Raw genomic sequence first — 21,689 nt, 5'->3', positions numbered from 1 at the left:
AAATACATGTTGGTAATGAAAAAGGAAATAATTTTAATGTCTTGGATTTATTTTCTAAACTTACATAAATAATCTTTTATTTAGGCCATTTCTGTATTTCTACATTTATTTATCTTTTTATTCATGTTATTTTTTGTGCTCCATATATATATATATATATATATATATATATATATATATATATATATATATATATATATATATATATAATAATCCCCTTCTCACCCCCCTCCCATGGGGGATGGTGGTGTGTCTTCCTCAAGCTCAGGTCCTCTACCAGAGACCTGGGAGTTTGAGGGTTCTGTGCAGTATCTTAGCTGTTCCTAGGACTGCGCACTTCTGGACAGAGACCTCAGATGTTGTACCTGGAATCTGCTGGAGCCACTCTCCCAGTTTGTGGGTTATAGCCCCCAGTGCTCCCATTACCACTGGTACCACTGTTGCCTTTACTCCCCACATCTTTTTCAGACTCTTTCAGTCCTTGGTATTTTTTCGAGCTTTTCGTGTTCCTTCTTCTTGATGTTGCTGTTGCTTGGGATTGCTACATCTATCACCACTGCCTTCTTCTGTTGTTTGTCAATCAACACGATGTCCGGTTGGTTAGCCATCACCAGTTTGTCAGTCTGGATCTGGAGGTCCCACAGGATCTTGGCTTGGTCATTCTCAACCACCTTAGGAGGTGTCTTCCGTTGTGACCTTGGGACCTCCTACCCATACTCAGTCCAAATGTTCCTGTACACTATGCCAGCCACTTGGTTATGTTGTTCCATGTACGTTGTTCCTGCCTGCATCTTACACCCTGCTATTATGTGCTGAACTGTCTCAGGAGCATCTTTGCACAGCCTGCACCTGGGGTCCTGTCTGGTGTGGTAGATCCCCGCCTCTATTGATCTTGTACTGAGTGCCTGTTCTTGTGCTACCATGATCAGTGCTTCTGTGCTGTCCTTCAGTCCAGCCTTTTCCAGCCACTGGTAGGATTTCTTGATATATATATATATATATATATATATATATATATATATATATATATATATATATATATATATATATATACACACACACACACATATATATATACACTAATATTTAAAAAAAGACACATATAAATAGGATTTAAGAAGACTACATTAAAGTGATGACACCCACAAGAAAAAGCGGGGCAGGAATCATATAAACTTATCAAATCAATGGTAAACCAAATGTTCAATGGTAGGCATAAAATTAAACGCCAGTAGTTACTTATTTCGCGGGCTATTTTCAGGTTCAGTTGTTTATTACTTCACAAACATGACTCAAGAGTTCAGTAGAATTGTCCCATAGCTTATTAAATTGAGAACTCTGGTTCACAGCCGAGGGTTTAGGGTTTGGGTGGAGCTGTTACCGGCGGCGGTAGCTGTTGACTCATCTTTAATGATACACTCTCCGGCAGTGTTCTGCGTCATCACGCAGCAGTGTCTTGCGTCATCACGCAGCAGATCAGCGAGCAGGATCCGAACAGAGAGCGGAGACACCGAGAGGGAAGAGGGTCCGTGATAACTGTGAATCTAACCTCCTCTAAATCCATCCTCATCCTTGGAGAATTAACACTCATCCGTATCACAAATAGCGAGAGCATAAAGTACACACTTCAAGCTTTTTAACAAGTACCGTATTGCCGCAATATGAGGTTAGTAGCGTTTTAAAATAAGTGGCGAAAGATTGTGAGAGCTGATTTCATCCGGAGACAAGACACAATTCACCGCTTGAAGAGGTTCTGTGTCGGATGTTTTTGTCTATTCTAATTTGAAAAAAAGCTTGGACCTTGAAACGGAACATTTTATCTTAATATTTTGGAGCTAGCGAGCTTGCTGGCCGACCACAGACCGCTTATCATGGAGTTGAGAGTTGGAAACAGATACAGACTGGGCAGGAAAATTGGAAGTGGATCATTTGGAGACATCTACCTTGGTAAGTTATGGTTAAATAAACTCGCTGTAGTGTTTTATTTGTTTTCTATCACCTTAACTTGGTACACGAAGCTGTAACAGCCTGCCAGCTGGTTGCTTTCCTGAACGAGCCAATAATCAGCTGTTCAGTGTTTAGTGTTAGCAACATTAGCTTTTAAGATAGCAGTCTGTCTAGCAAAGCGGCAGTTACAAGACGTCTGTTAGCTTGTGATAATCCATACTGACTGCTGTATTTTTCTGTGTGAATGGGCCACCATAATGTGATATTAATTTCCAAATTTAGCTGCATTAACGACAATAATGGGGCCTAAAGGCTTCCGTGTAGCAAAACCTTTTATCACCACTTAGTTAGTACGCGTTTCATAATATTTGAGTGAGTCATCTCTGTCTTTACTCACCTGGAAGCAGCAGCAGGTGTAGAGGAACTGACCAGGCCAAAAGCTTTACAGTTCATACCCCGAAGTGATAAATGACATGTAACCTGCTCACCGATGCTGAACAGCCACCTCCTAAACACAGCAGGCCAGTCTTCTCCTCTGTTCTTAGGAAAAGATGGGATCAGTGGTTCTCAAACAGAGGAGTCTTTCCCTGAGAGGTTTCTAGAAGATATAGATTAATTTCAGTCATTTGAATCTTCTGAAAAAATGTTTCAGCGTGTTAGACTTTATATTGTGTTCAGTTTTGGCCATTGGGACTATACATTTAACCGTTCAGGATCAAATTTGACTTGTTTTTACATCTGAGAGCAGATAAAACACCCTAAACATTATTTTTTCTAGCCTGAATTTATATGACTTCTTCTAATGGGACCCTGAATATACTGAAATGGTAATATGTCAACTTTTTAAAGGTATTTTTGAGCAGCTGATGTGAGTGTTTGACCCATATTCATTCAAAAATCACCATTCACAAATACTGTTGCATTGCACACATTTAATATAATTAATTGAAATTGTTATGTTCTCCTGTTTTATGTAACATAGGATCATTATATAGTGTGATTATAAATGTTTTTTAATGTTTCCATTAATAAAAGCGTAAAAACTAAAGAATAAACACTCTGAAAGCTTTATAAGGATAAATCGCACATTCATTAATGACTGATGACGTGTATATACGAATGATTTGTGGTACAGAAATGTGGCATGAGGGGAAACGGTGAAGGTTCAGCATATGAACAGTATGTGAGGATTAATCAAATCAGGCTCCAAGGCCTAGTGAGTATCAGCTGAGGTGTGTTTGACATTAAGGTGGTTAATAAATCCTGCTGCTTGTTCAGTGCCTGCCTAGAGGGGACTTGTTCATGTATGACTCCGTTTCATCTACAAAGTGCCAGGGGCTGTGGCCTATTGATTTGATAGTCTTTGTAATAATTGATTGGATGTGTTGCCTCCCCAGTGAAGGTAAAGGTTGGGGGGATGCTGGATGCTATCTGTGCTGGTTGAAGATAATTCACTGCACAGGCAGAGTGGATTACGACAGGCCACAAGCTGTGATGCCGCCATCATTTATGCTTGGACATGGAGATCATGGAAAACATAAATATGCTCTTTAATTAGAATATACACTAAATGTATTAGACATTGGGGGCATCTTCCTGACACTGAGTTGTAATGCATCCTATGGTGGCCATATTGGAGGTCCACAGCTATTGGCAACAGTGGTTGAGAACAGCTGATCACATTTCTGAGCTTAAGACTTTGTCATCTGAACTACAATAGAGAAGAGCCATTGTTAATTCATGAAGTGTGTTTACTGGCTGTGGACTGTGTCACTTCATCACTGACATCTAATCAACTCAGAGAGTACAAATCCGCAGGCCTGACCCTGAGCACCCACAACATGATGCTAGTGTGATATCACTGAATATTACTGATACTCAGTCCGTCTGAATGGCGCTGTTAGCCAATATTCATGCAATGTTGTTTCTTAAGTATTAAACTGGATTATGTGCAATTTTGTTTGTATGTATTTTTACTATTGGATATAGTATGAGTTTAAGGCAGTTTTTAAATTTCATTCTTCTTAATTAAGGAGGACATATTATACCCCTTTACCACAAGTTAACACAGTTCCAGGGGTCTTAATAAAATGTATCTGACATGCTTTGGTCAAAATACCACAAGGATCATCACCACAGAAGCTCTCTCATCCTGTATAAACAGCCCTGTTCAGAACAGCTGGTTTGAGTGCCTGTCCCGCCCACCTCACCCCCCTCTTCGACGGGGTGTGCTGGCTACCATGGCAACTCTTGAGCATGAACCCTGGAGAAACATGGCTGCCAGAGAAAACATAGCGGTGCCCATGAGCGGTGCAGCAAACACACCACAAGCCTTGCGTTACTCACGCGAGTTTTACCGCAAGATCATTTGTGTTTATTCGCCCCAAACAGCCAGCGAGCAACGGCAGGAACTGACTAGACCAGCGCAGTGAAGTTACTGGAGCTCAGCCTGAATGAACCCAACAATAACTTAGATTTTTTTGTGATTAATTGCAATAAATGGATCAAATGGATGCCGAAATAACTACATCATGATGCTGATTTGTAAAAAGTCTGAATTCATGCTTTGTCAGGTCTGTCTGCAAGACGACAAGCAAACACATTTTAAAATGCTTCTGAATGGAGTTCAGATCAATCAGAGTCATGCTAACGTTGTAGCTGCTCCATCCACACTCAAAATAATGTCATCTAAAGGCATAAATATGGCCGCGATGTTACTGATTATACACATAACTTTAAAATTATATAAACTCATGTTTATTATTGATGACAGCAGCTGAGGAGGTGTGTTTCTCCGGTGTTAACTTAGCTCTGGCTAGGTTGAGAAGTGTGAAGATAAATCCACTTAGAAGAAGATGAGATAGCAGCAAAGCAGATCTCTCCAGCTCTGCTCCCTGGCTCGCTCCTCCAGAGCTGGCCGGCACTCGGTCCAGCCCCACCATACACGCAAATGTTTTGCCCTTAGCTTAGCTTGGCGGCGGTGCTTGCTAGCAAAACATGGCGGACCTCAGGAAATGTAGTGGGTGGTGGCTCAGATAAAGGCATGAGGGGGGAGGGGTACAGTTTCAGTGAAGCCCCAAGTTACGTAAGAAAGGACATCAAGTCTGAATGGCTTGTTGAATATCAACAGTACTGAGCATCCAAACTAACCGGATGGTCTTATTTCACAGTTTGTGTGTTAGTAGGCACATCAGAGACCCAAATATATACGCACAAGCACTGAAAAAGTGAGCTTTTAAAGGCCCTACACTCCTAAGGTCCCGCCACTTATTACTATTTTAATTCAGTATCATGTCAATACTAAGCTTAGAAGGAATTAACTTTAAGCAAAATGTATTTTAAAAATACTTGTGGATTTGCATGTTTAGCCCATTGGCTACAAATCACATATACTGAACATCACAGCTAACCATTTTCCAAACAATGCTGCTGTGTTTTATAGATTTCAACACATTTTTTTCCTAATATTATAGGCGTCCATCATTGATCAGTTATCGCTGTATGTTATTAAACTTTGGTGGCATTTTTACCATGCAGTGATAATGCACACTTTATGTTCAGTGTGGTTAAGAGTCTGATTTTCACCCCAATGAAATTGAATGCAAATCAATGGCTGCGTGGTAGAAAAGATACACAAGAGAATCTAAAAGACGCTGTTGAAAAATTGATAGACAAAAATGTGAAGTACACAATTTATATGACTAAATAGCTAAATGTCCAAATAGTTGTTGATCTAGTAAGACCCTGTCATGTATGTATGTATATGTATATATGTATTGTCCCAAGAACTCAGTTGTTAGTTGATATACAAGCTAAGCTGCTGCTACTTTTTATGTTGCTGACAGTTTTGCGATAAAAGGATAAGAAAGGAAAGGAGATTAAAAAAAAGCTCAATTCTTGTTATGTTTTCTGAGAGTACTCCACAGATTTAGCATTGCACTTTTATATCATTGTGGGACTCATGATGGAGAGCTATTAAAAAGGCTGAAAATGCAGCTCTGCCAGAGATCTGTCTTGTTATTCAACGCATTCTTCTTCCTTATCAGAACCTGGCACCCACATCATGGGGTGCCAGGAACGCAACCACCAACAGCTTGTTCTGAGCTCGGCAAAACACATCCCAGACATCCCACTTCTACTCACACAGATGAAACTCATATCTCCTCATATTTCTTTAAACTAAGCATTTCAAACCACAAGAGAAGGACGGTTAATAAATGTATCAAGAGGATTCAGTCTCGTCTTCCACATGACCTGTTGGTTGGGTTGACAGTAAGAGCTGCCAGCTGCTTATATAATCACTCCGTGTTTTTGTCTCCACTCATCTCTCCCACCCCCCACTCTGGTGACTAATAACGTAACATAGTTAATCAGCCGGAACGGTGTGTGCCTCACACACTCTGCGCTTCAAGTTTTTGAAGTCTGATGGCAGCGTTCTGTGTTTGGAAAAGTTCAAGCTCGAAGCAGACATATCAAAAAATGAAATGAATTCTACACTGTGCAGAGAAAACAAGATTGACAGTGGACCGTATGACCTGTCAGTACCTGATATTAGATGGAGTTCTATTTCACAGTAACTGCGCTCCCACACAGTGTGTGAACGCAGCGTGCTTTAATAATGCTGACAGTGTGCGAGCAGCTCGGTGTGTCGGGGCTGTCTGAGTGGTGGATTCTGCTTGTATTGGTGTGAGAGGCTGTTTGTTATTGGCAGGAGGAGAAAATTATGAGGTCAGCTCTTGGAACAAAGCCTCGTACTGAATGTGCTGTGACTGGGTGCAAATGTGGACAGTAAAATATTCTGGACCGGTCATATAGCTTGTAATCTTTCAGAGGTTTGTCATAGCAAAATGTCATTTATGCAAAGTCTGCACGAAGCAGTTAGTGAAGTGGCTGAGTCTAGTTGTACTTCCACAAAGATTTCCTGTTGAATCTCCTGTCGCGTTATCTGCTGGTGGATGATGTGCACATTGGGTGCATGTTGAAACAAGCTGGAGAGGAAGTTGTGTTTGTCATCGTCCAAACTCCCTTAACTGGATTTTGCTCAGCAAGTCTTGTGTAACATAAAATACACCCCATATAGTTTCCCTTTTGTGGCATCACCTGATTGTAGCTCAGTATGTATTCACTGGATTTTAATGGTAAATAAGGCAGTGCGTGAAGAAATGCAGCCCCTCATTAGGGCTCAATATGTACAAGAACACACTTCTAGGAGATTATAACATCAATAACGTAATTGTCCTGTTAAGCTCGTGTGTGTTGAGACGTTGGATAAAATGATTGTTGCTGTGATAACTTTGCACAGTCGTTACTGTGCAGTGTTTAGAAGACCTTCAAACTCATGGATCTCAAATTTGGACTCACTGGATCATATTTCATCCTCTCAGTGCTACCTGAAGCAACATGCCTCCACAAATGCAAACGGCTGCTGTGTCTGTGTGTGTGTGTTTTTTTTAATGCAGTGTCTTTTTTTGGTGTGTGCATCTGGTAATGGAAATTATGTGGTTACACAGCGCAGCACTGTCTAAGTTTGCCTGTTAGACTAGGCCTTGTGTAACAGATATTTAGCTTGTGATACTCAGTAAACTGAAGTGGTTCCTGCAGTGTATGCTAAAAGGGATGGGTCCACTTCTATATGCAGAGCTAACAATGAGGTTGTTGTAGAGCCATAATAACAGAGAACTTGAGATGACCTAAAGCTGGCGACTTTTTCATGAGGCTTTTCGGTGCTGTCGTGTTTTTGTTTTTTTTTGCTTTGTGGTTTGATGGTGTGAAAAATAACATTGCATGGTGTTGATAGTGGCTTTGTTGACGTCACCTCAGACAGCTGCTTCTCAGAAACGTTGGGAGTTGTGAAATCTTGTCTGTTAAATGAAGGGGGCCCATTCAGTGCGTGCGTCTCTGGAGGAAGAATGACTTCCAGAGTTGGTGACTGGCTGCATTAAGACGTCCTGCAGTAACAGATTCTGTTTGTTGTGGTTCTTGTCCTGAAGAACAGACCCTGCAGTTACTAGAAGCTTGCACTCTAACTCTGATATTCTCTGTGCAACATGTTGCATCTGCTAGCTTACACCTCCCACAGTTTGTTGCCACAGTGTTTTGATGTGGTGGTGGGGGGGTGTTTGCGTTCTGTGACTGGTCTGACTTGCCTGGCATCACATCATCCTTCTTATCATATTGCCCGTGTCTGTGCTGTGAATGTCAAAGTGACACTTAAGAATGACTTCAATGAGAGCTTGGCTTCTGTGTTGACTTTGATCATTTCAAGTTCCTGCCGTGATGATTAATATGCAACTAATGGAACGCCTCAATGGCATGAGAATATTTAATTATGAACAATAAACATTTGTGTCTTTATAGCATGTTAAAGCTGCAACTTCCTTCTCCTTCATTACAACTATTTTGATAATTGACTAATCATTTTTTTCAAACAAGTCATATATGCAGCCAAGTCTCAGTCATATATGACAGTAAATTGAATCTCTTAATGTCTTCAGGCAAATTGAAGACATCACTGTGTGCTCTGAGAAAATGCAAATGTCATTTTCCACAGTTTCTAACATTTTGTAGACCAGACAATTAATCAAGTGATGAGAAAATGCTTTTACATACACTTACTTCCACCTCCTAGTTTTCCTATGTTGCTGTTTGTGAAGCAGTGTGGAGGGACGTGTCTGAACATGTTTCACCAGCACAGTTGAGGATAAAAACACACTGCACATGTACACACCATCTTACCTATAACACATACACATGCTCAACAGAAAAAAACACATCACATTCCTATGATGCAAGAAAGCAGCCAACACACTGAAATGTGTTGCTCAGTCTGTGTGGAGCCTTTACAGCCATTTTCACTGCTGCCGATTGATTGAGATATTGATTAGCCGAGCACAAAACTAGAGCTAGTCGTTATGAGTCAGATGTCTTTGTATGTATGTTTCACTGACTCTAAAATAGAAAGTAAAGCCTGTTAAATCTACAAGCAAACAGCAGTCTTAATACTAATCTCATACATGATGTTTAGGGCTGCAAGTGAGAGTTATTTGCATTATCGATTAACTGTCAGTTACTTTCTAATTGAATCATTTAGTCTATAAATGACAGACGGACATAACATGTTATTAGAGCCAAAATGAGGCCTTGAAATCGTTACTTAATAAACTGCTTAACATTTAAATTACAGTGATGTGAAACAGAATAAGCAAGCAAATCTATAAGTGACAGATACCAGCAAATACATCATAAATCATTTTCTGTTCATGGACTCAGACAGGGACCCTGTCAGTCTGACTATAAAACCAATACAGTCATAAAACTGCATTGGAAGTTTAATGTTAGACTTTGACTCTCTGATTAATACAGAAGTTCACTGATAAGATATCATTGTAAATGTCATGTGATTGGCAAGATTTAAAGGAGGTGAAATGATTATCAGTCAACTAGAGCTGAAACATTGTTCAGTTCATCTATTGGTAGATGGACATAAATTGAATGTCTTTCTTTTGAATTCCTTGTGAAAATTCACATTATGAAATAAAAATGCTGCCCTGACAGTGATGATTCTCACTTTATTTGTGATTCATTATTTCTACGTATTATTATTTCTATTATATATATATATATATAAGTATATATCCAGCATTTCATTAATACAACAAATATTTATATCAAGAGGTTATAAAAAAATAAAATCAAATAAAACACACAAGAACACACAAACCTACACACAAAGAAATGAAATGAAAAGATCAAAGAGGCTGAATGTGAGTAAGAAATATGGTAAAAACTGTTTCATCATTGGATAAATGGTGTTTAAGGAAATAATAGGCATTTTAGCCCTCGTCCTATTGGTGCCCATTAATGGAGTCCATTAATAAATAATTCTCATTTTTACTGTTTAACATTGTAATCATAACCACTCCACACTCTGTGGTGAAACAAAATATGTCCCCGATAATATAGATTGGAATTTAGTTGTTTGTGATTTGGTGAACTGACCTTTTTAAAGTTACTACCCAAACTGATTGGCATATGGATTTGGACAGCCAGCCAGAGGCGGATCAATGCTATTTTATTTAGGTTTAGGTGGAGTTCAGATGATCTGCAGCAGGATAGCGTTGCACTAGCATCATTGCAAAACTTGTCCACAGCAGTTTTTTACATGTTGTACAGCGTGGTAAGCCCAGGCTGCCTATAATGCAGGCCTGCATTATTGAAACTTTTCTTCTGCGTAAACTATACAACATAGCAGCTTTAAACTGAGCTCATGGCCTCAGTTGTGTGCCCCGCCCTGCTGAGTGCAGCCCAGCCCGTCCAGATGACATCATACAGAGAGATCAATGATGCACCATTGGTGCTGCTGTTAGCCTACACGATATGAGCCGTGTGGGTGTGTGTGTGTCTCAACTGAAATGGGATTACATAACCTGGAGTCGAGTTACTGTGTTTATATGGAGGGAACTGGACCCCTTCACCATATTTAGGAAGAACGCAGCTGGAGCTCTGATTTGTCAGATCACAGAGAGCAGCTGAGAGTGGTCTCAGAATGAAAAATTCCCCAAATTCTCTTGTCCCTTAGAGGAGTTAGATGAAGATGTAATGATAGCTGTTAGGAATCCGGGCTGCACATGCAAGTAGGAACAAGATACATGAAAGAAGAGCAGCTACAGTGCAGACTGGCTGAGTTTGCTGTGTTAACAACCACTGATATTTCTTTGTGTACCTCAGCAGTTTAATCACCAACCGCTTAAAGGATTGATGTTTCCTGAGACCTGTTGACAAAGCAAACTATTATCATCTTAAACTTGTTTCATAGAGTTAGTGAGCTTGGATGAATCAGATACAAAGGCGGCATTGACGTTGGACTTTGACCCGACAGCAGTACTCATTTAACTGCTTATACTCCATGCTGAGGATCAGCTACTGTCACATTTTATAAATCCATTCCTTTGTGAACATCTGTGTACTCACTACTGTATGTAACATTTTTAAAGCAAAATGATGTGATGTGTGGTCATGCAGCTAACCCTTCTGTCTGTCTCTGTCTGTCTAGGCACTGATATCTCAGTCGGAGAGGAGGTGGCTATTAAACTGGAATGTGTGAAGACCAAACACCCACAGCTCCACATAGAGAGCAAAATCTACAAGATGATGCAGGGTGGAGGTACAGTACACTCTAACACACCATTTACACACACATCCTACAATGTACGACTCCGTAAAGTCTTGCTGGGGCTTTTAGGAACTAAGTGGTCCACATCAATATTTACAAGCACTTCAAAATGTAAACAAACACTTATCAATCCATCTTGTTAATCACTAGCTACTGTATACAGAAAATGATGGATGTTGGGTATCTCTGACAGACTAACCAGAGGTAGGTAATGATAAGAGAGTCAGATTTTGTTACAGTGGCATTTATTTCCCCCCTGACAACTGCAGATGTTTTTAAACTCAACTGTAAATGGTGAGCTGGGAGAACATGTTAGGCTCTAATATACAGACATGACAGGATTGTGAGTTGAACCTCTTAAAACATGCTCCCACTACGACTTCAGCAGCTGGAAAAGGTTTGATTTTGTGTTAATGTCCTCTGAGACGAGGCAGCAGGCGACAACCTGGAGATACTTGTTTCAGTTCGTTCTAGAAATTGTTTTCTATTCCTCTTAAACAGATAAAAGTGTTTCAAACAAATGTAGGGAAGAGTCGGTTGTCTCGATCATCAGCCTCCTGATTCTGAATGATCTATCTTGAATTAGCTGTTGGGCACTTAAATAAACTCTAGCAGCTCTCAGCTGTCTACCAGATGAGATGCAACTTATCCTCTGGGGACCATGAAGGTTTGAACTTCATGTCATGACAGTTAATCTGTTGAGATAAAGTGAGGGAAGGACTGACTGACAGACCGACAGTACCATCCATAAAGCCACGTCACTCCGGTGGCTAAAAGCTATGCATGGAAACATACTGCTCTGGAAAAGAACTGCTGGTGTAGTGATACTGGCAACGTAAGAAAATTCTTACCCAATCTGAGCTGTGCGTGGAAGTTACGTACTCCACACTTAACATGCCCACAAGCCTGCGGCGTGGGAGAGGCAAGAGACAGCCTGCATCAGTATGTGTGAACAGTGGGGTTAGGGGTGCTGCTGGGTGCTAAAAAAAATCTGGTTCTTTAAATATTCTGCCAGCTCAGTAGTCTCTACAACTTGTTGAAGAAAACTGACAACTGCATTTTCAAAACCACCATGGCACGCTTCAAACTCAGACCAGTTTTCCTTCTATTATGTTTATTAGTTTTTTCAGTCTTCATAGCAAACGGTCTGCTTGACTATTTAAGCATATGAAAGAGACGGTTCGGCTCTGTCAGCACAACTATGTGCACACATGCATTTGTATTTTTGTTCCAGCATGGTAGGATTTAATGGGGCATGTTGGGTGACCCAGACTGTGGGATGTATTTGCGTTTGTACGTATATAAATAGCTGATGCAGAGTGTGTGTGTGTGTGTGTGTGTGCACTAGGTGCTGAGCAGCAGCATTTTGTTACTGTCTGCCTGTAGAAGGAAATGCCAGATGGCCTCTTTGCCTTGGCAACGTCAGCCAATTACCAGCTACTACTAAACCAGCTGGCCTGTGCTGCAACAGTCCTCCTGTGTGTGGGGGTATGCACAGACAGTATGAGCATGATTTCACGTTTTAGCCATTTTGTTCTCAATGGTCACATGACTCTGGCCCGTATCAGACATTTTTAAAATAATCTGAAAGTCTCAACCACAAACTTTTTTTTTTTTTTTTTTTGCCATTTGAGTGTTTTTAACTTCAGTCACAGTTCAGCAGACAGATCAACAGGAAAAAAATGTCTGCTGGGAAAGAAACTTAGCAGCCACAAAACAATAGTTTTGTAATAACCCCCAAATAAAAAATATTTTGGGTACTTGGAAAAGTGAACTTGTGGCACTGTATTGGTGCTTGTGTGCATATCTTTGTATCTACATGCACCTTCTAGAGTGTTTCGAACTTGCTGTGGCCTGCTCGGAGTACAAGTTACATAATACAACCTAAAGTAAAGCCAGACGACATTCTTAAACACAACTGCCGTTACATTGATTCATCACGGTGAATGTAAATCAACCTGTCAGCTGTATGCTCTGTAGTAACACTTTTTCCATGTAAATAGTAAATAAGTACTAAATGTAACCTTTTCCCTTCTTTCCTCCTGCAGTGGGTATTCCGACGATAAAGTGGTGCGGGGCCGAGGGCGACTACAATGTGATGGTGATGGAGCTGCTGGGGCCCAGTCTGGAGGATCTGTTCAACTTCTGCTCTCGGAAGTTCAGCCTCAAGACTGTCCTGCTGCTGGCCGATCAGATGGTGAGAGCTAGAGAGCACAGGGACTGTGTAGTTGCTGGAACGATTAGTATTTTCTGTAGTTAAGTACTTTCTGGCATGCCTGCACAGTAAATATGAAGCTACAGCCAGCAGCTGGTAAGCTTGGCATAAAGACTGAACACAGAGGAAAACAGCTAGTCTGGCTCTGTCCAAAAGTAACAAAATCCACCTACTGGCACCTCTAAAGCTCACTTATTAACACGTTATATCTTGTTTGTTTAATCTGTACAAAAACCGAAGTGTAAAAACAGCACGTTGTAATCAATTAGTGAGCTTTAGAGTAAGCAAGTAAAGCCTTAATTTACACAGCACTTCAAAACAAGGGTGCTTCACATTTACAAAAAACAGTAAGAAGCACCAAGATAAATATTTATCATAAAGAAAAGCAAAAGTTGCTTAACAGTGAGAGCAAATCAGGGCAAGTAAGTATCAATAAAATCCCTTTGAGCATAAATGTTTCTTTAGATGAGATTTAAAATTCTCTGATCAGACCTTCAGAGCAAGATCTGTTCCACAACCTGGAACCAGAAGAGCAAAAGCTCCACCACCACGAGCCTTGAAGTTTGAACTTTGAATTAAAAGGACTTTGAATTCTGGCAGATAGATTTTTGTCACCTTCAGACTACGTCAGTGTCTAGACTAGCTGTTTCCAGTCTTTATGATAAGCTAAGCTAACCAGCTGCTGACTGTAGCTTCATAGATATCGTACAAGCATGAGAGAAGTATTAATTTTCTCATCTAACTCTCATCAAGACAAATGTCCCATCTATAATGTACCATCTTGGAAGGCCATGAAAATTGAATGAAGAGGTTTACAGTAAATAGAGCCAAACATCTGAATGAAGGTCATGTTTACAGCCTCCACATTTTAAAGAGAGCTAAAAGAATAACAATAGACTTGAATCTCTGGGACATTATTTACACAATAAGAAACGCAGTGTTCCTATAAAACTGTTCCTACATTAGCACTATAAGGCTGTTATTCCACATTAAAGTGATGGATTGATCCAAAAAGAGTCCTACAAACCTGAACATTACTTCACCTTGCCACTGGAGCTCCATCTAACTTTTAAGCTCACTAATTGTATGTTGGATGATCAGATGTTTCTTGTAGCTGACGTCAGGTTCTCCTGCTTTTCTCCCTCTAGATCAGCCGCATTGAGTACATCCACTCCAAGAACTTCATCCACAGAGACGTGAAGCCAGACAACTTCCTGATGGGGCTGGGAAAGAAAGGCAACCTGGTCTACATCATCGACTTCGGCCTGGCCAAGAAATACCGTGACGCCCGCACACACCAGCACATCCCCTACCGCGAGAACAAGAACCTGACCGGCACCGCCCGCTACGCCTCCATAAACACACATCTGGGCATCGGTAAGACCGCTCCCAAAATATGATGACTTTTGCCATGAGTAGAAACGTCTTTTAAGACTCCTCCAGGCTGATGATCCTCACTGTCTCCTCTCTCTCTCTCTCTCTCTCTCTCTCTCTCTGTCTACAGAACAGTCCAGACGGGACGACTTGGAGTCGCTGGGCTACGTCCTCATGTACTTCAACCTGGGTTCTCTGCCCTGGCAAGGCCTCAAAGCTGCCACCAAGAGGCAGAAGTATGAACGCATCAGCGAGAAGAAAATGTCGACGCCCATTGAGGTCCTCTGCAAAGGCTACCCATGTAAGTTTGATTGCTCCCTCTCATCTTCTGTTACATCAGTGCAGGATTTTAAGATTTGTGTCCTCACATTGATGCAAACCAAATCCTCACTGCTGTGACTGAAAGCACCTCTTTAATGCACATTGTAAAGGAGTTCTTGAAAGTCTTATTAACTGAAGAACAGACAGAGAAGGCAAACATGAAAAAAAATTACATTACAGCACTTGTGGAAAGTTCTCTGCACGGCTCTTGTGTTTGTATTGTCTGTGTTGAAGTATGTGCCAGCAAGCTCACTGTGAGTTTCCTTGTCCTCTCTGACCCTACAGCTGAGTTTGCCACCTACCTGAACTTCTGCCGCTCACTGCGGTTTGACGACAAGCCCGACTACTCATACCTCCGCCAGCTCTTCAGGAACCTCTTCCACAGACAAGGCTTCTCTTACGACTACGTCTTCGACTGGAACATGCTCAAATTTGTAAGTTGTATTATCTCAATGAGAGTGGATTCAGTTCATTCCACCAAGTTGATTTATAGATCTGTAACTTTACACATAGTTCTGTTATTATAGCCAAATTACAGGATTGTACATATTGAGAGACAAACCTTAAAGTGTGTGTTTGTGTGTGTTTCAGGGTGCCAACAGAGCCGTGGAGGACTCAGAGAGGGAGCGCCGGGAGCGGGAGGAGAGGCTGAGGCACAGCAGGAACCCCGGGGCCAGGGGCATGGCCTCTGCCTCAGGAAGAGCCAGAGCAGCTCAGGATGTCGCAGCCCCCTCACCACTCAACCCTGCGTCACACACAGGTCAGCACACACACACACACTCACATAGAGTTTTCAAAGCCCCTTCACATTGTGCAGTTTTCAGCAAGATTGCGTTTATCGCACACTGTGCAGGGGTTTAAAGTCAGGTGTCTCTTCACATCTTTTCATCTGCTGGTGTGAGTTGCTGTATTCTGTTGAAAATGCAGATCTTTCAATTTATATTTTCCTCATGTTTGTTGTTTCACATGCTGCAATTTATATCTAGAAAAGATGTCCGTTCACATTGTAAAAAGGAGACTTGTATATTCAGCAAAGTTGTAAAGAGTCACGCAGGTGGAAAACAAACACAAAGTTACCAACTCACTCTGTGGCTTTTTAAACAGACACAGTCTACTTAATCTTTTGCTTCCCCTGATTGTAATAATTTGACTTCTTGTACCTTTTTCAGGTTTGGAGAAGGAGAGGAAGGTCAGCATGCGTCTTCATCGTGGAGCACCTGTCAACATCTCCTCCTCAGACCTGACGGGACGCCAGGACACATCCCGCATGTCCACCTCACAGGTAACAGATATATATGATGTAAATGTGGAATGAATCATCTGTGGTCAGTTGCTGAAGATTGGCACAACTTCAAATAGGAACCATTTATCACAAGAGAACATAACATACAAAACACTGTCAGGCAGTGTTAAAGGACAGTGCACTTCCTCTTGGCCCTGCACCAAGTGTTGGTTGGTTCCCCCTTTTTCATTTTCAGTTGGAAATAAATCACATACATGAAGAGTGTTAGAATCAGTCAGCAAACAAAGCAAGAAGAGAGCAAATGAGATTGATATTGCAGAGTAGTTGCAGACATGTCAGTGTTCATCCTTTAAAATATTTAAGTCCATAAACTGAATAGTACACAAAGTCTTCAATAGCAGCAGTAGTTTTAGTAGGAGTCCAACATGTTGAGTGTGAATAGTCACCTGTCTTGTTATGGAAGTAGTTTAAGAGGATCTCCCACCAAACTTCTGCTAGTGCGGATGTGAACAGAGAAGCTGAGGTCACTTCAGCAGCAATCTGCTGTTTAATGGCTTCACTTTTCATTTTTGTAGATGTTGTGCTCCCCCAGGAGGTCAAAGAGTGTCACAGCCAGTCATCACTAAAAATGAAAAACAAAGGCTTAATTTGACATCTATTTCAGTCTCCTACAAACCGTCCGCTGTTGTTCTACTGACCAGTTTAGGTGTTGATCAAGAAGTTGATCAAGTGTATCTAACACACACTGAACTAAAGTGCTCTTTTGTTTTGTCTCTGCTTTTTGCTTTGATCTCTGCTGCTGTATTATCTTGTTTAAATTGCAGCTCATGAATAATCCAAATGCTGATGAATAATTAAACTCATTTGCATGTATTGATATGCGCGGCTATGACTATTTCTTGTGTATACATGTAAACCCAGACAGTTACTGGCATTGTTATTGCTCAGCCAGCTTGTCTATTTAAAGCAGCAAGTTCATTTCATTTTAAAGGGTCGGTTTGCAGATGTTTCCAAATTACAAAAAAAACAAAACAATGTGATTTTGCCAATTTTAAAATGACTGCTATAGACCTCACTTTTCATAGAGACTGTTTGGTTCTGTCAAGCTCAGATCTTTATTTCCCATAAGAGGACATTGTTGTGTACCTTCATAACCTCAATAAAAACACAATAAAACAATAAGACAGTCAGTTATGTTAAAAGTGCTGTTACGTCACAAGCAATACAGACTACTATAAAAGGTTACACTGTAATAAATAGAACGGTGATAAGATAAGGTACTTAGGAGCAGTTTAGGGTGTGTCAGAGTTCAGTGTTGATTAAATGTGGGATAAATAAACTTGAACATGTCGCACATGATTTTGGGAATCATATCTCTGACCAGAGGGGAGGATGGTCTAGATTTACTCTGAAGGATTTAGCTTTCTGTGTGATTTCCTGGCAAAAAATATAAGTTGATTTCTTGTTTCAGACGTTTAAAGGAACCGGTGTTTGATTGTCAGTAGTGCAATGGAGGAATGTTTTTGTGAGTTCCAGATTGTATCACACATTCATATGACGCACATGTTCAACGGGATACACATTCCTGCCACTAGTTCCTTGGTATTCCGTATTGACAGTTGGTAGCGGTAAAGCACAAAGAAACCTAGCTATGCACCAGCAAAAGGCAGTGAAGAAGAAGAGTGTGAGCCAGCAAACATGGATATAAAAATTGCAGGATTTACAATACTTTTCAGCATTAGAAGTGTTAAATGTGGAATAAAATGCACTCAACACATTAGTTAAACCTCAGCGATATACAAAATGTGTTTTGGTGAAAAACACTCCACAGGGTGCTCCACATAAAACTCCACAGGGCACCTTTAAATTCCAACAAATCACAATGCTTGAGGCCCCTGCAGTAGGGGTCTAATGACAAAATTAGTAAGATCAACTTGGCTTGATCACATCCCCTTCACGTATTCAAAAACCGCCCAATGTCCCTCTATTGTTTCCTCAAACCGTCTACACCAGATGCTTTTCAGTCATGTGAATGTCCAGAAAATCATCCAGAATTCACAGAACTGTAGTAACATAACATACCAGAACTGTCACTACTCGCACGATCTGTAGTGTCTTTTTTTTTCCCTTACTGGACAAATTGTAAAGCAGTGACCGTTACTCCAGTCAGCCTGAGTCTCCTTTATTGTCACTCTGGTTATACAAGTACAATCATTACAGAAAAACAGTAAATGCATATAAAAAGACATAAAATATAATAACAGAGTGTAAATATTCCAGAGGCTAACTTGTTTAAAGTGTTAGCTTTTAGCAGTAGCTGAGCCCAGACTCAGTTGGCACTTTTATAAAGCAACTGTGCTTATAATTTAATAACGCAAAACAGTGCATTTATTGTGAAGTAACGTACTCTTTACTGTTGGTTGATATTGATTTTTGCTGGTGACATCATCATAAAAATCCTTTTCCATCTGTGTTTATCAGGCTCTGTCCCGGGTCACACCCAGCGGCCTCCAGTCTGCAGCCCCACGGTGAAACCCTCCCATCCACCCGTGCACCACGGAGGCCTCAACATGCACCACCTGCAGCACGCACACACACACACACAGACACATACACACACATACACACACACACACACACACAAACACGCACACACACGTACATATACACAGGACTCTTTAAGGACGCGGAAGACTTAACAACCCACACACAAGAGTCTGGCTGCGCTCTTGTTCACTCAACGGGGGGGAAAAGATGCACAACCAGGAATGTGTGTGTGTTTGTGTGTGTGTGACAGAGAACCATCTTGGCAAAGTAGCAGCCACAGCCTCCCTTCTACTCCCATGGAAGATGTGGAAACACCCCTCCCCCCCCCCACCCTCCCTCCTCCCCCCCACCCTCCTTACTGTTGATGAAGCCATGGATTCACTTTTCTCTGGCATCCTTTTTTTTTTTTTTTACTTTGGTTTTACTTATTTTTGTTGTTAGCATTAAAATGTCTCTCACACCAGCTCCACTGGCCCAAAGTCACAAGCTGTCTGGGTTTGTAAACGGATCAGGATGAGTCTGTTAATTGTTGATAATGTGTGGGACTTTTTTAACTATGAAAAGCAAGAAGACAGTGTTAAAGGACAGTGCCTAAATTCTTTTGTGTCCTGAAAGACTCCTTTAATCCCACAAGTTGACACATTTTCCTTTTTTTGTTTTTAGATGTTTTAGGTTTAAATTTAAGGTAGTATAATCCTACTTAGTTTTTAAAATGGGACTAAAGGCCTTTTAATGTTTTATTTTCAAAGGTTATCCCATATTTTCTTTTCCTCCTCAGGTGTGTTAGAACCAGGAAGTTATAGTTGATCCAAAAACACGCAGCACATTTTCTTTCCGTCTTCAGGTTGTGACTGCAGTGTGCTGCCTGGGAAAGCTGTGAATGGAGCAGTGAAATAGTCGGGAGGGTCGATGTGTCCACACTGAATGGATGAGACGTCGTTTTTAACCCGGTGCATAGTGATGTGGTTTTCTGTGTGTTTGTGTGGTTCTGTCCTAGGGTTGTACAAGCTCAAACGGGTGGGGTCGAGGGTTTTCTTTCTTTTACTCCTTTGCCTCCTAAACGCCACTCCAGACCATCTTTCCATCTGCTTCCACTTTGAGTCCAAATGCAGCTTCTTTTTTTAAATTTTTTTTCAAGCATACCTTCAAACCATTTCCTACCTAGTCCTTGTTCAACACTCATCAACTTTGACCAAAATTTCAGAACGTTGCACCTTGTCTGGATGTGGCTCACCAACACAGTCCTCCTAGCCCAGTAGACACCACAAAAACCAACCTCACAAGCGCTTAAATAATGTCTTTTCCAATGTAATGATACTTGCCACAATTTACAGCTTTCACTATCGATATTGCACTTCTTAAAATGTTTTAGTTTGCCAGCCCGACGCAAACAGGGAGCTGGAAAAACCATGACAGAGAGCATCAAAACTGTAGGCCAAAGGCAAAACAGTGGTTAATGTTTGTCATTTGGGGGATTATGTTGGAGAAAAGCCTCCTGGTGAGCAAAACAAATAGGTCTTTGGTAAAATTATTCTATTACCTTTGATATTCTCTTACAACATGGTTACACAGTGCACATTCAAACTACATCAGCATTAGTCCTGTACGGTTCTGTGTTAAAGGGACACTCCACCAGTTATTATACATCAAAAATCAATTTACAGGGAGTACTACTCAGCCTGCGAAAACAGTTGTACAATGTCTTCTAGGGGTCTGAAGAAGCTTTGATAAAAGCTGCATTATGGGAAATCCATAATCCTGTGTTTTGGAGCTTGACCCCATAATAAGGGGACTCATTTCAGTTAAAAATCTTTTTATGAACCTTAGAAACAGCTGGCATAGACACAGCTTAGTAAGGTGAGAGAAACAAGGGATTGAAAAAGATCATCGGACTTGGATTAAATCTGACGCTGATCTTTCAGAGCAGCTCGGCACATCCCCATCAGATGAATGACGTGAGTCCAGGTGGAAAATGGCCAGGTGTGCTTTAACATCAGGCTGGATGGAACTGGGGGAGGTTTTGGAGAGGTTTGGACGGAGTGTTGTCTTAAGAAACGAGGTCATGGCTGAGTCCCAGTGGTATCGGAGCTGGAGCCTCGTGCGGCTCCTCTCGGTCGGCCGACCTGACCAATAAATCCTGCAGATTTTGAAGTAGAAATTTCTCGATGTGGTAGACTGGTTGCAAAGTATTGTAGGCCATTTTCTGTAGTTGAAGGGGGAAGGGGTTGTAGTGGTTATTTGTACGTGTTTGTTCTGATGTTGTGTATAGGATGTGCCTACTCTGTCTACCACGTCCACACGAGCCGCTCTCCGGTTTGGGATGATGACAGCGTATGGAGGGACAGGGAATGCTTCACTCCATTAGAGTTCCTGCTGACGCAGGTTTTTTTTTTTTTTTTTTTTTTTTAATATACATCACCTGTGGGATTGAAAAACAAACAAAAAAAGTGATGGATTAACTTGTCTCACTGATGATGGCTATGATAAATGCAAGTACACTTTACATGGTATAATAGTTTTTTTCAGTCTGTCATTCATGTCTGCTTCACTCAGTTATTTCTTTTCTTATTTTGTCACCTCCTGTCTGATTTTACTTTTAACTACAGTGGAGATGGTTGCTCATGTCCCACAATGCATCTTACTGTTGATTCATGGGAAATCTTTGTCTTTCCACCCCCACCTTAAGACTTTTGCTCCTCATTTGTAATGCCACTGTATTTGTGTATTTTAAAATTGTGTAAATAAATTAATAAGTACTTGTAGTTGTTGTGTTTTATTGACTGGACTGGATGTTTCGGGTGGTTTTGGATAACCTTTTATGGTATGATTTGGGTGAACTTATCCTGTATGCTCCTTAGAGTAGCATTAGA

General features: G+C 41.0%; 1 protein-coding gene across 1 annotated transcript; it reads left to right on the top strand.

Moving 5' to 3' along the window:
* Window positions 1–1,471: 1,471 nt before the first annotated feature.
* csnk1da (casein kinase 1, delta a) lies at window positions 1,472–21,581 on the top strand. The gene is made up of 9 exons (XM_067615592.1): window positions 1,472–1,947; window positions 11,000–11,110; window positions 13,168–13,316; window positions 14,483–14,711; window positions 14,839–15,009; window positions 15,315–15,463; window positions 15,621–15,789; window positions 16,199–16,311; window positions 18,754–21,581. The coding sequence occupies exons 1-9, from the start codon at window positions 1,872–1,874 to the stop codon at window positions 18,802–18,804; spliced, it is 1,218 nt and encodes a 405-aa protein (XP_067471693.1). The 5' UTR covers window positions 1,472–1,871; the 3' UTR covers window positions 18,805–21,581.
* Window positions 21,582–21,689: the final 108 nt, after the last annotated feature.

This window comes from Thunnus thynnus, chromosome 17 (assembly GCF_963924715.1).
Source record: "Thunnus thynnus chromosome 17, fThuThy2.1, whole genome shotgun sequence".
In the NCBI taxonomy this organism is placed as follows: domain Eukaryota; kingdom Metazoa; phylum Chordata; class Actinopteri; order Scombriformes; family Scombridae; genus Thunnus; species Thunnus thynnus.
Note: the sequence above shows the minus strand (reverse complement) of the source record. Positions and strands in the feature narration are given on the sequence as shown.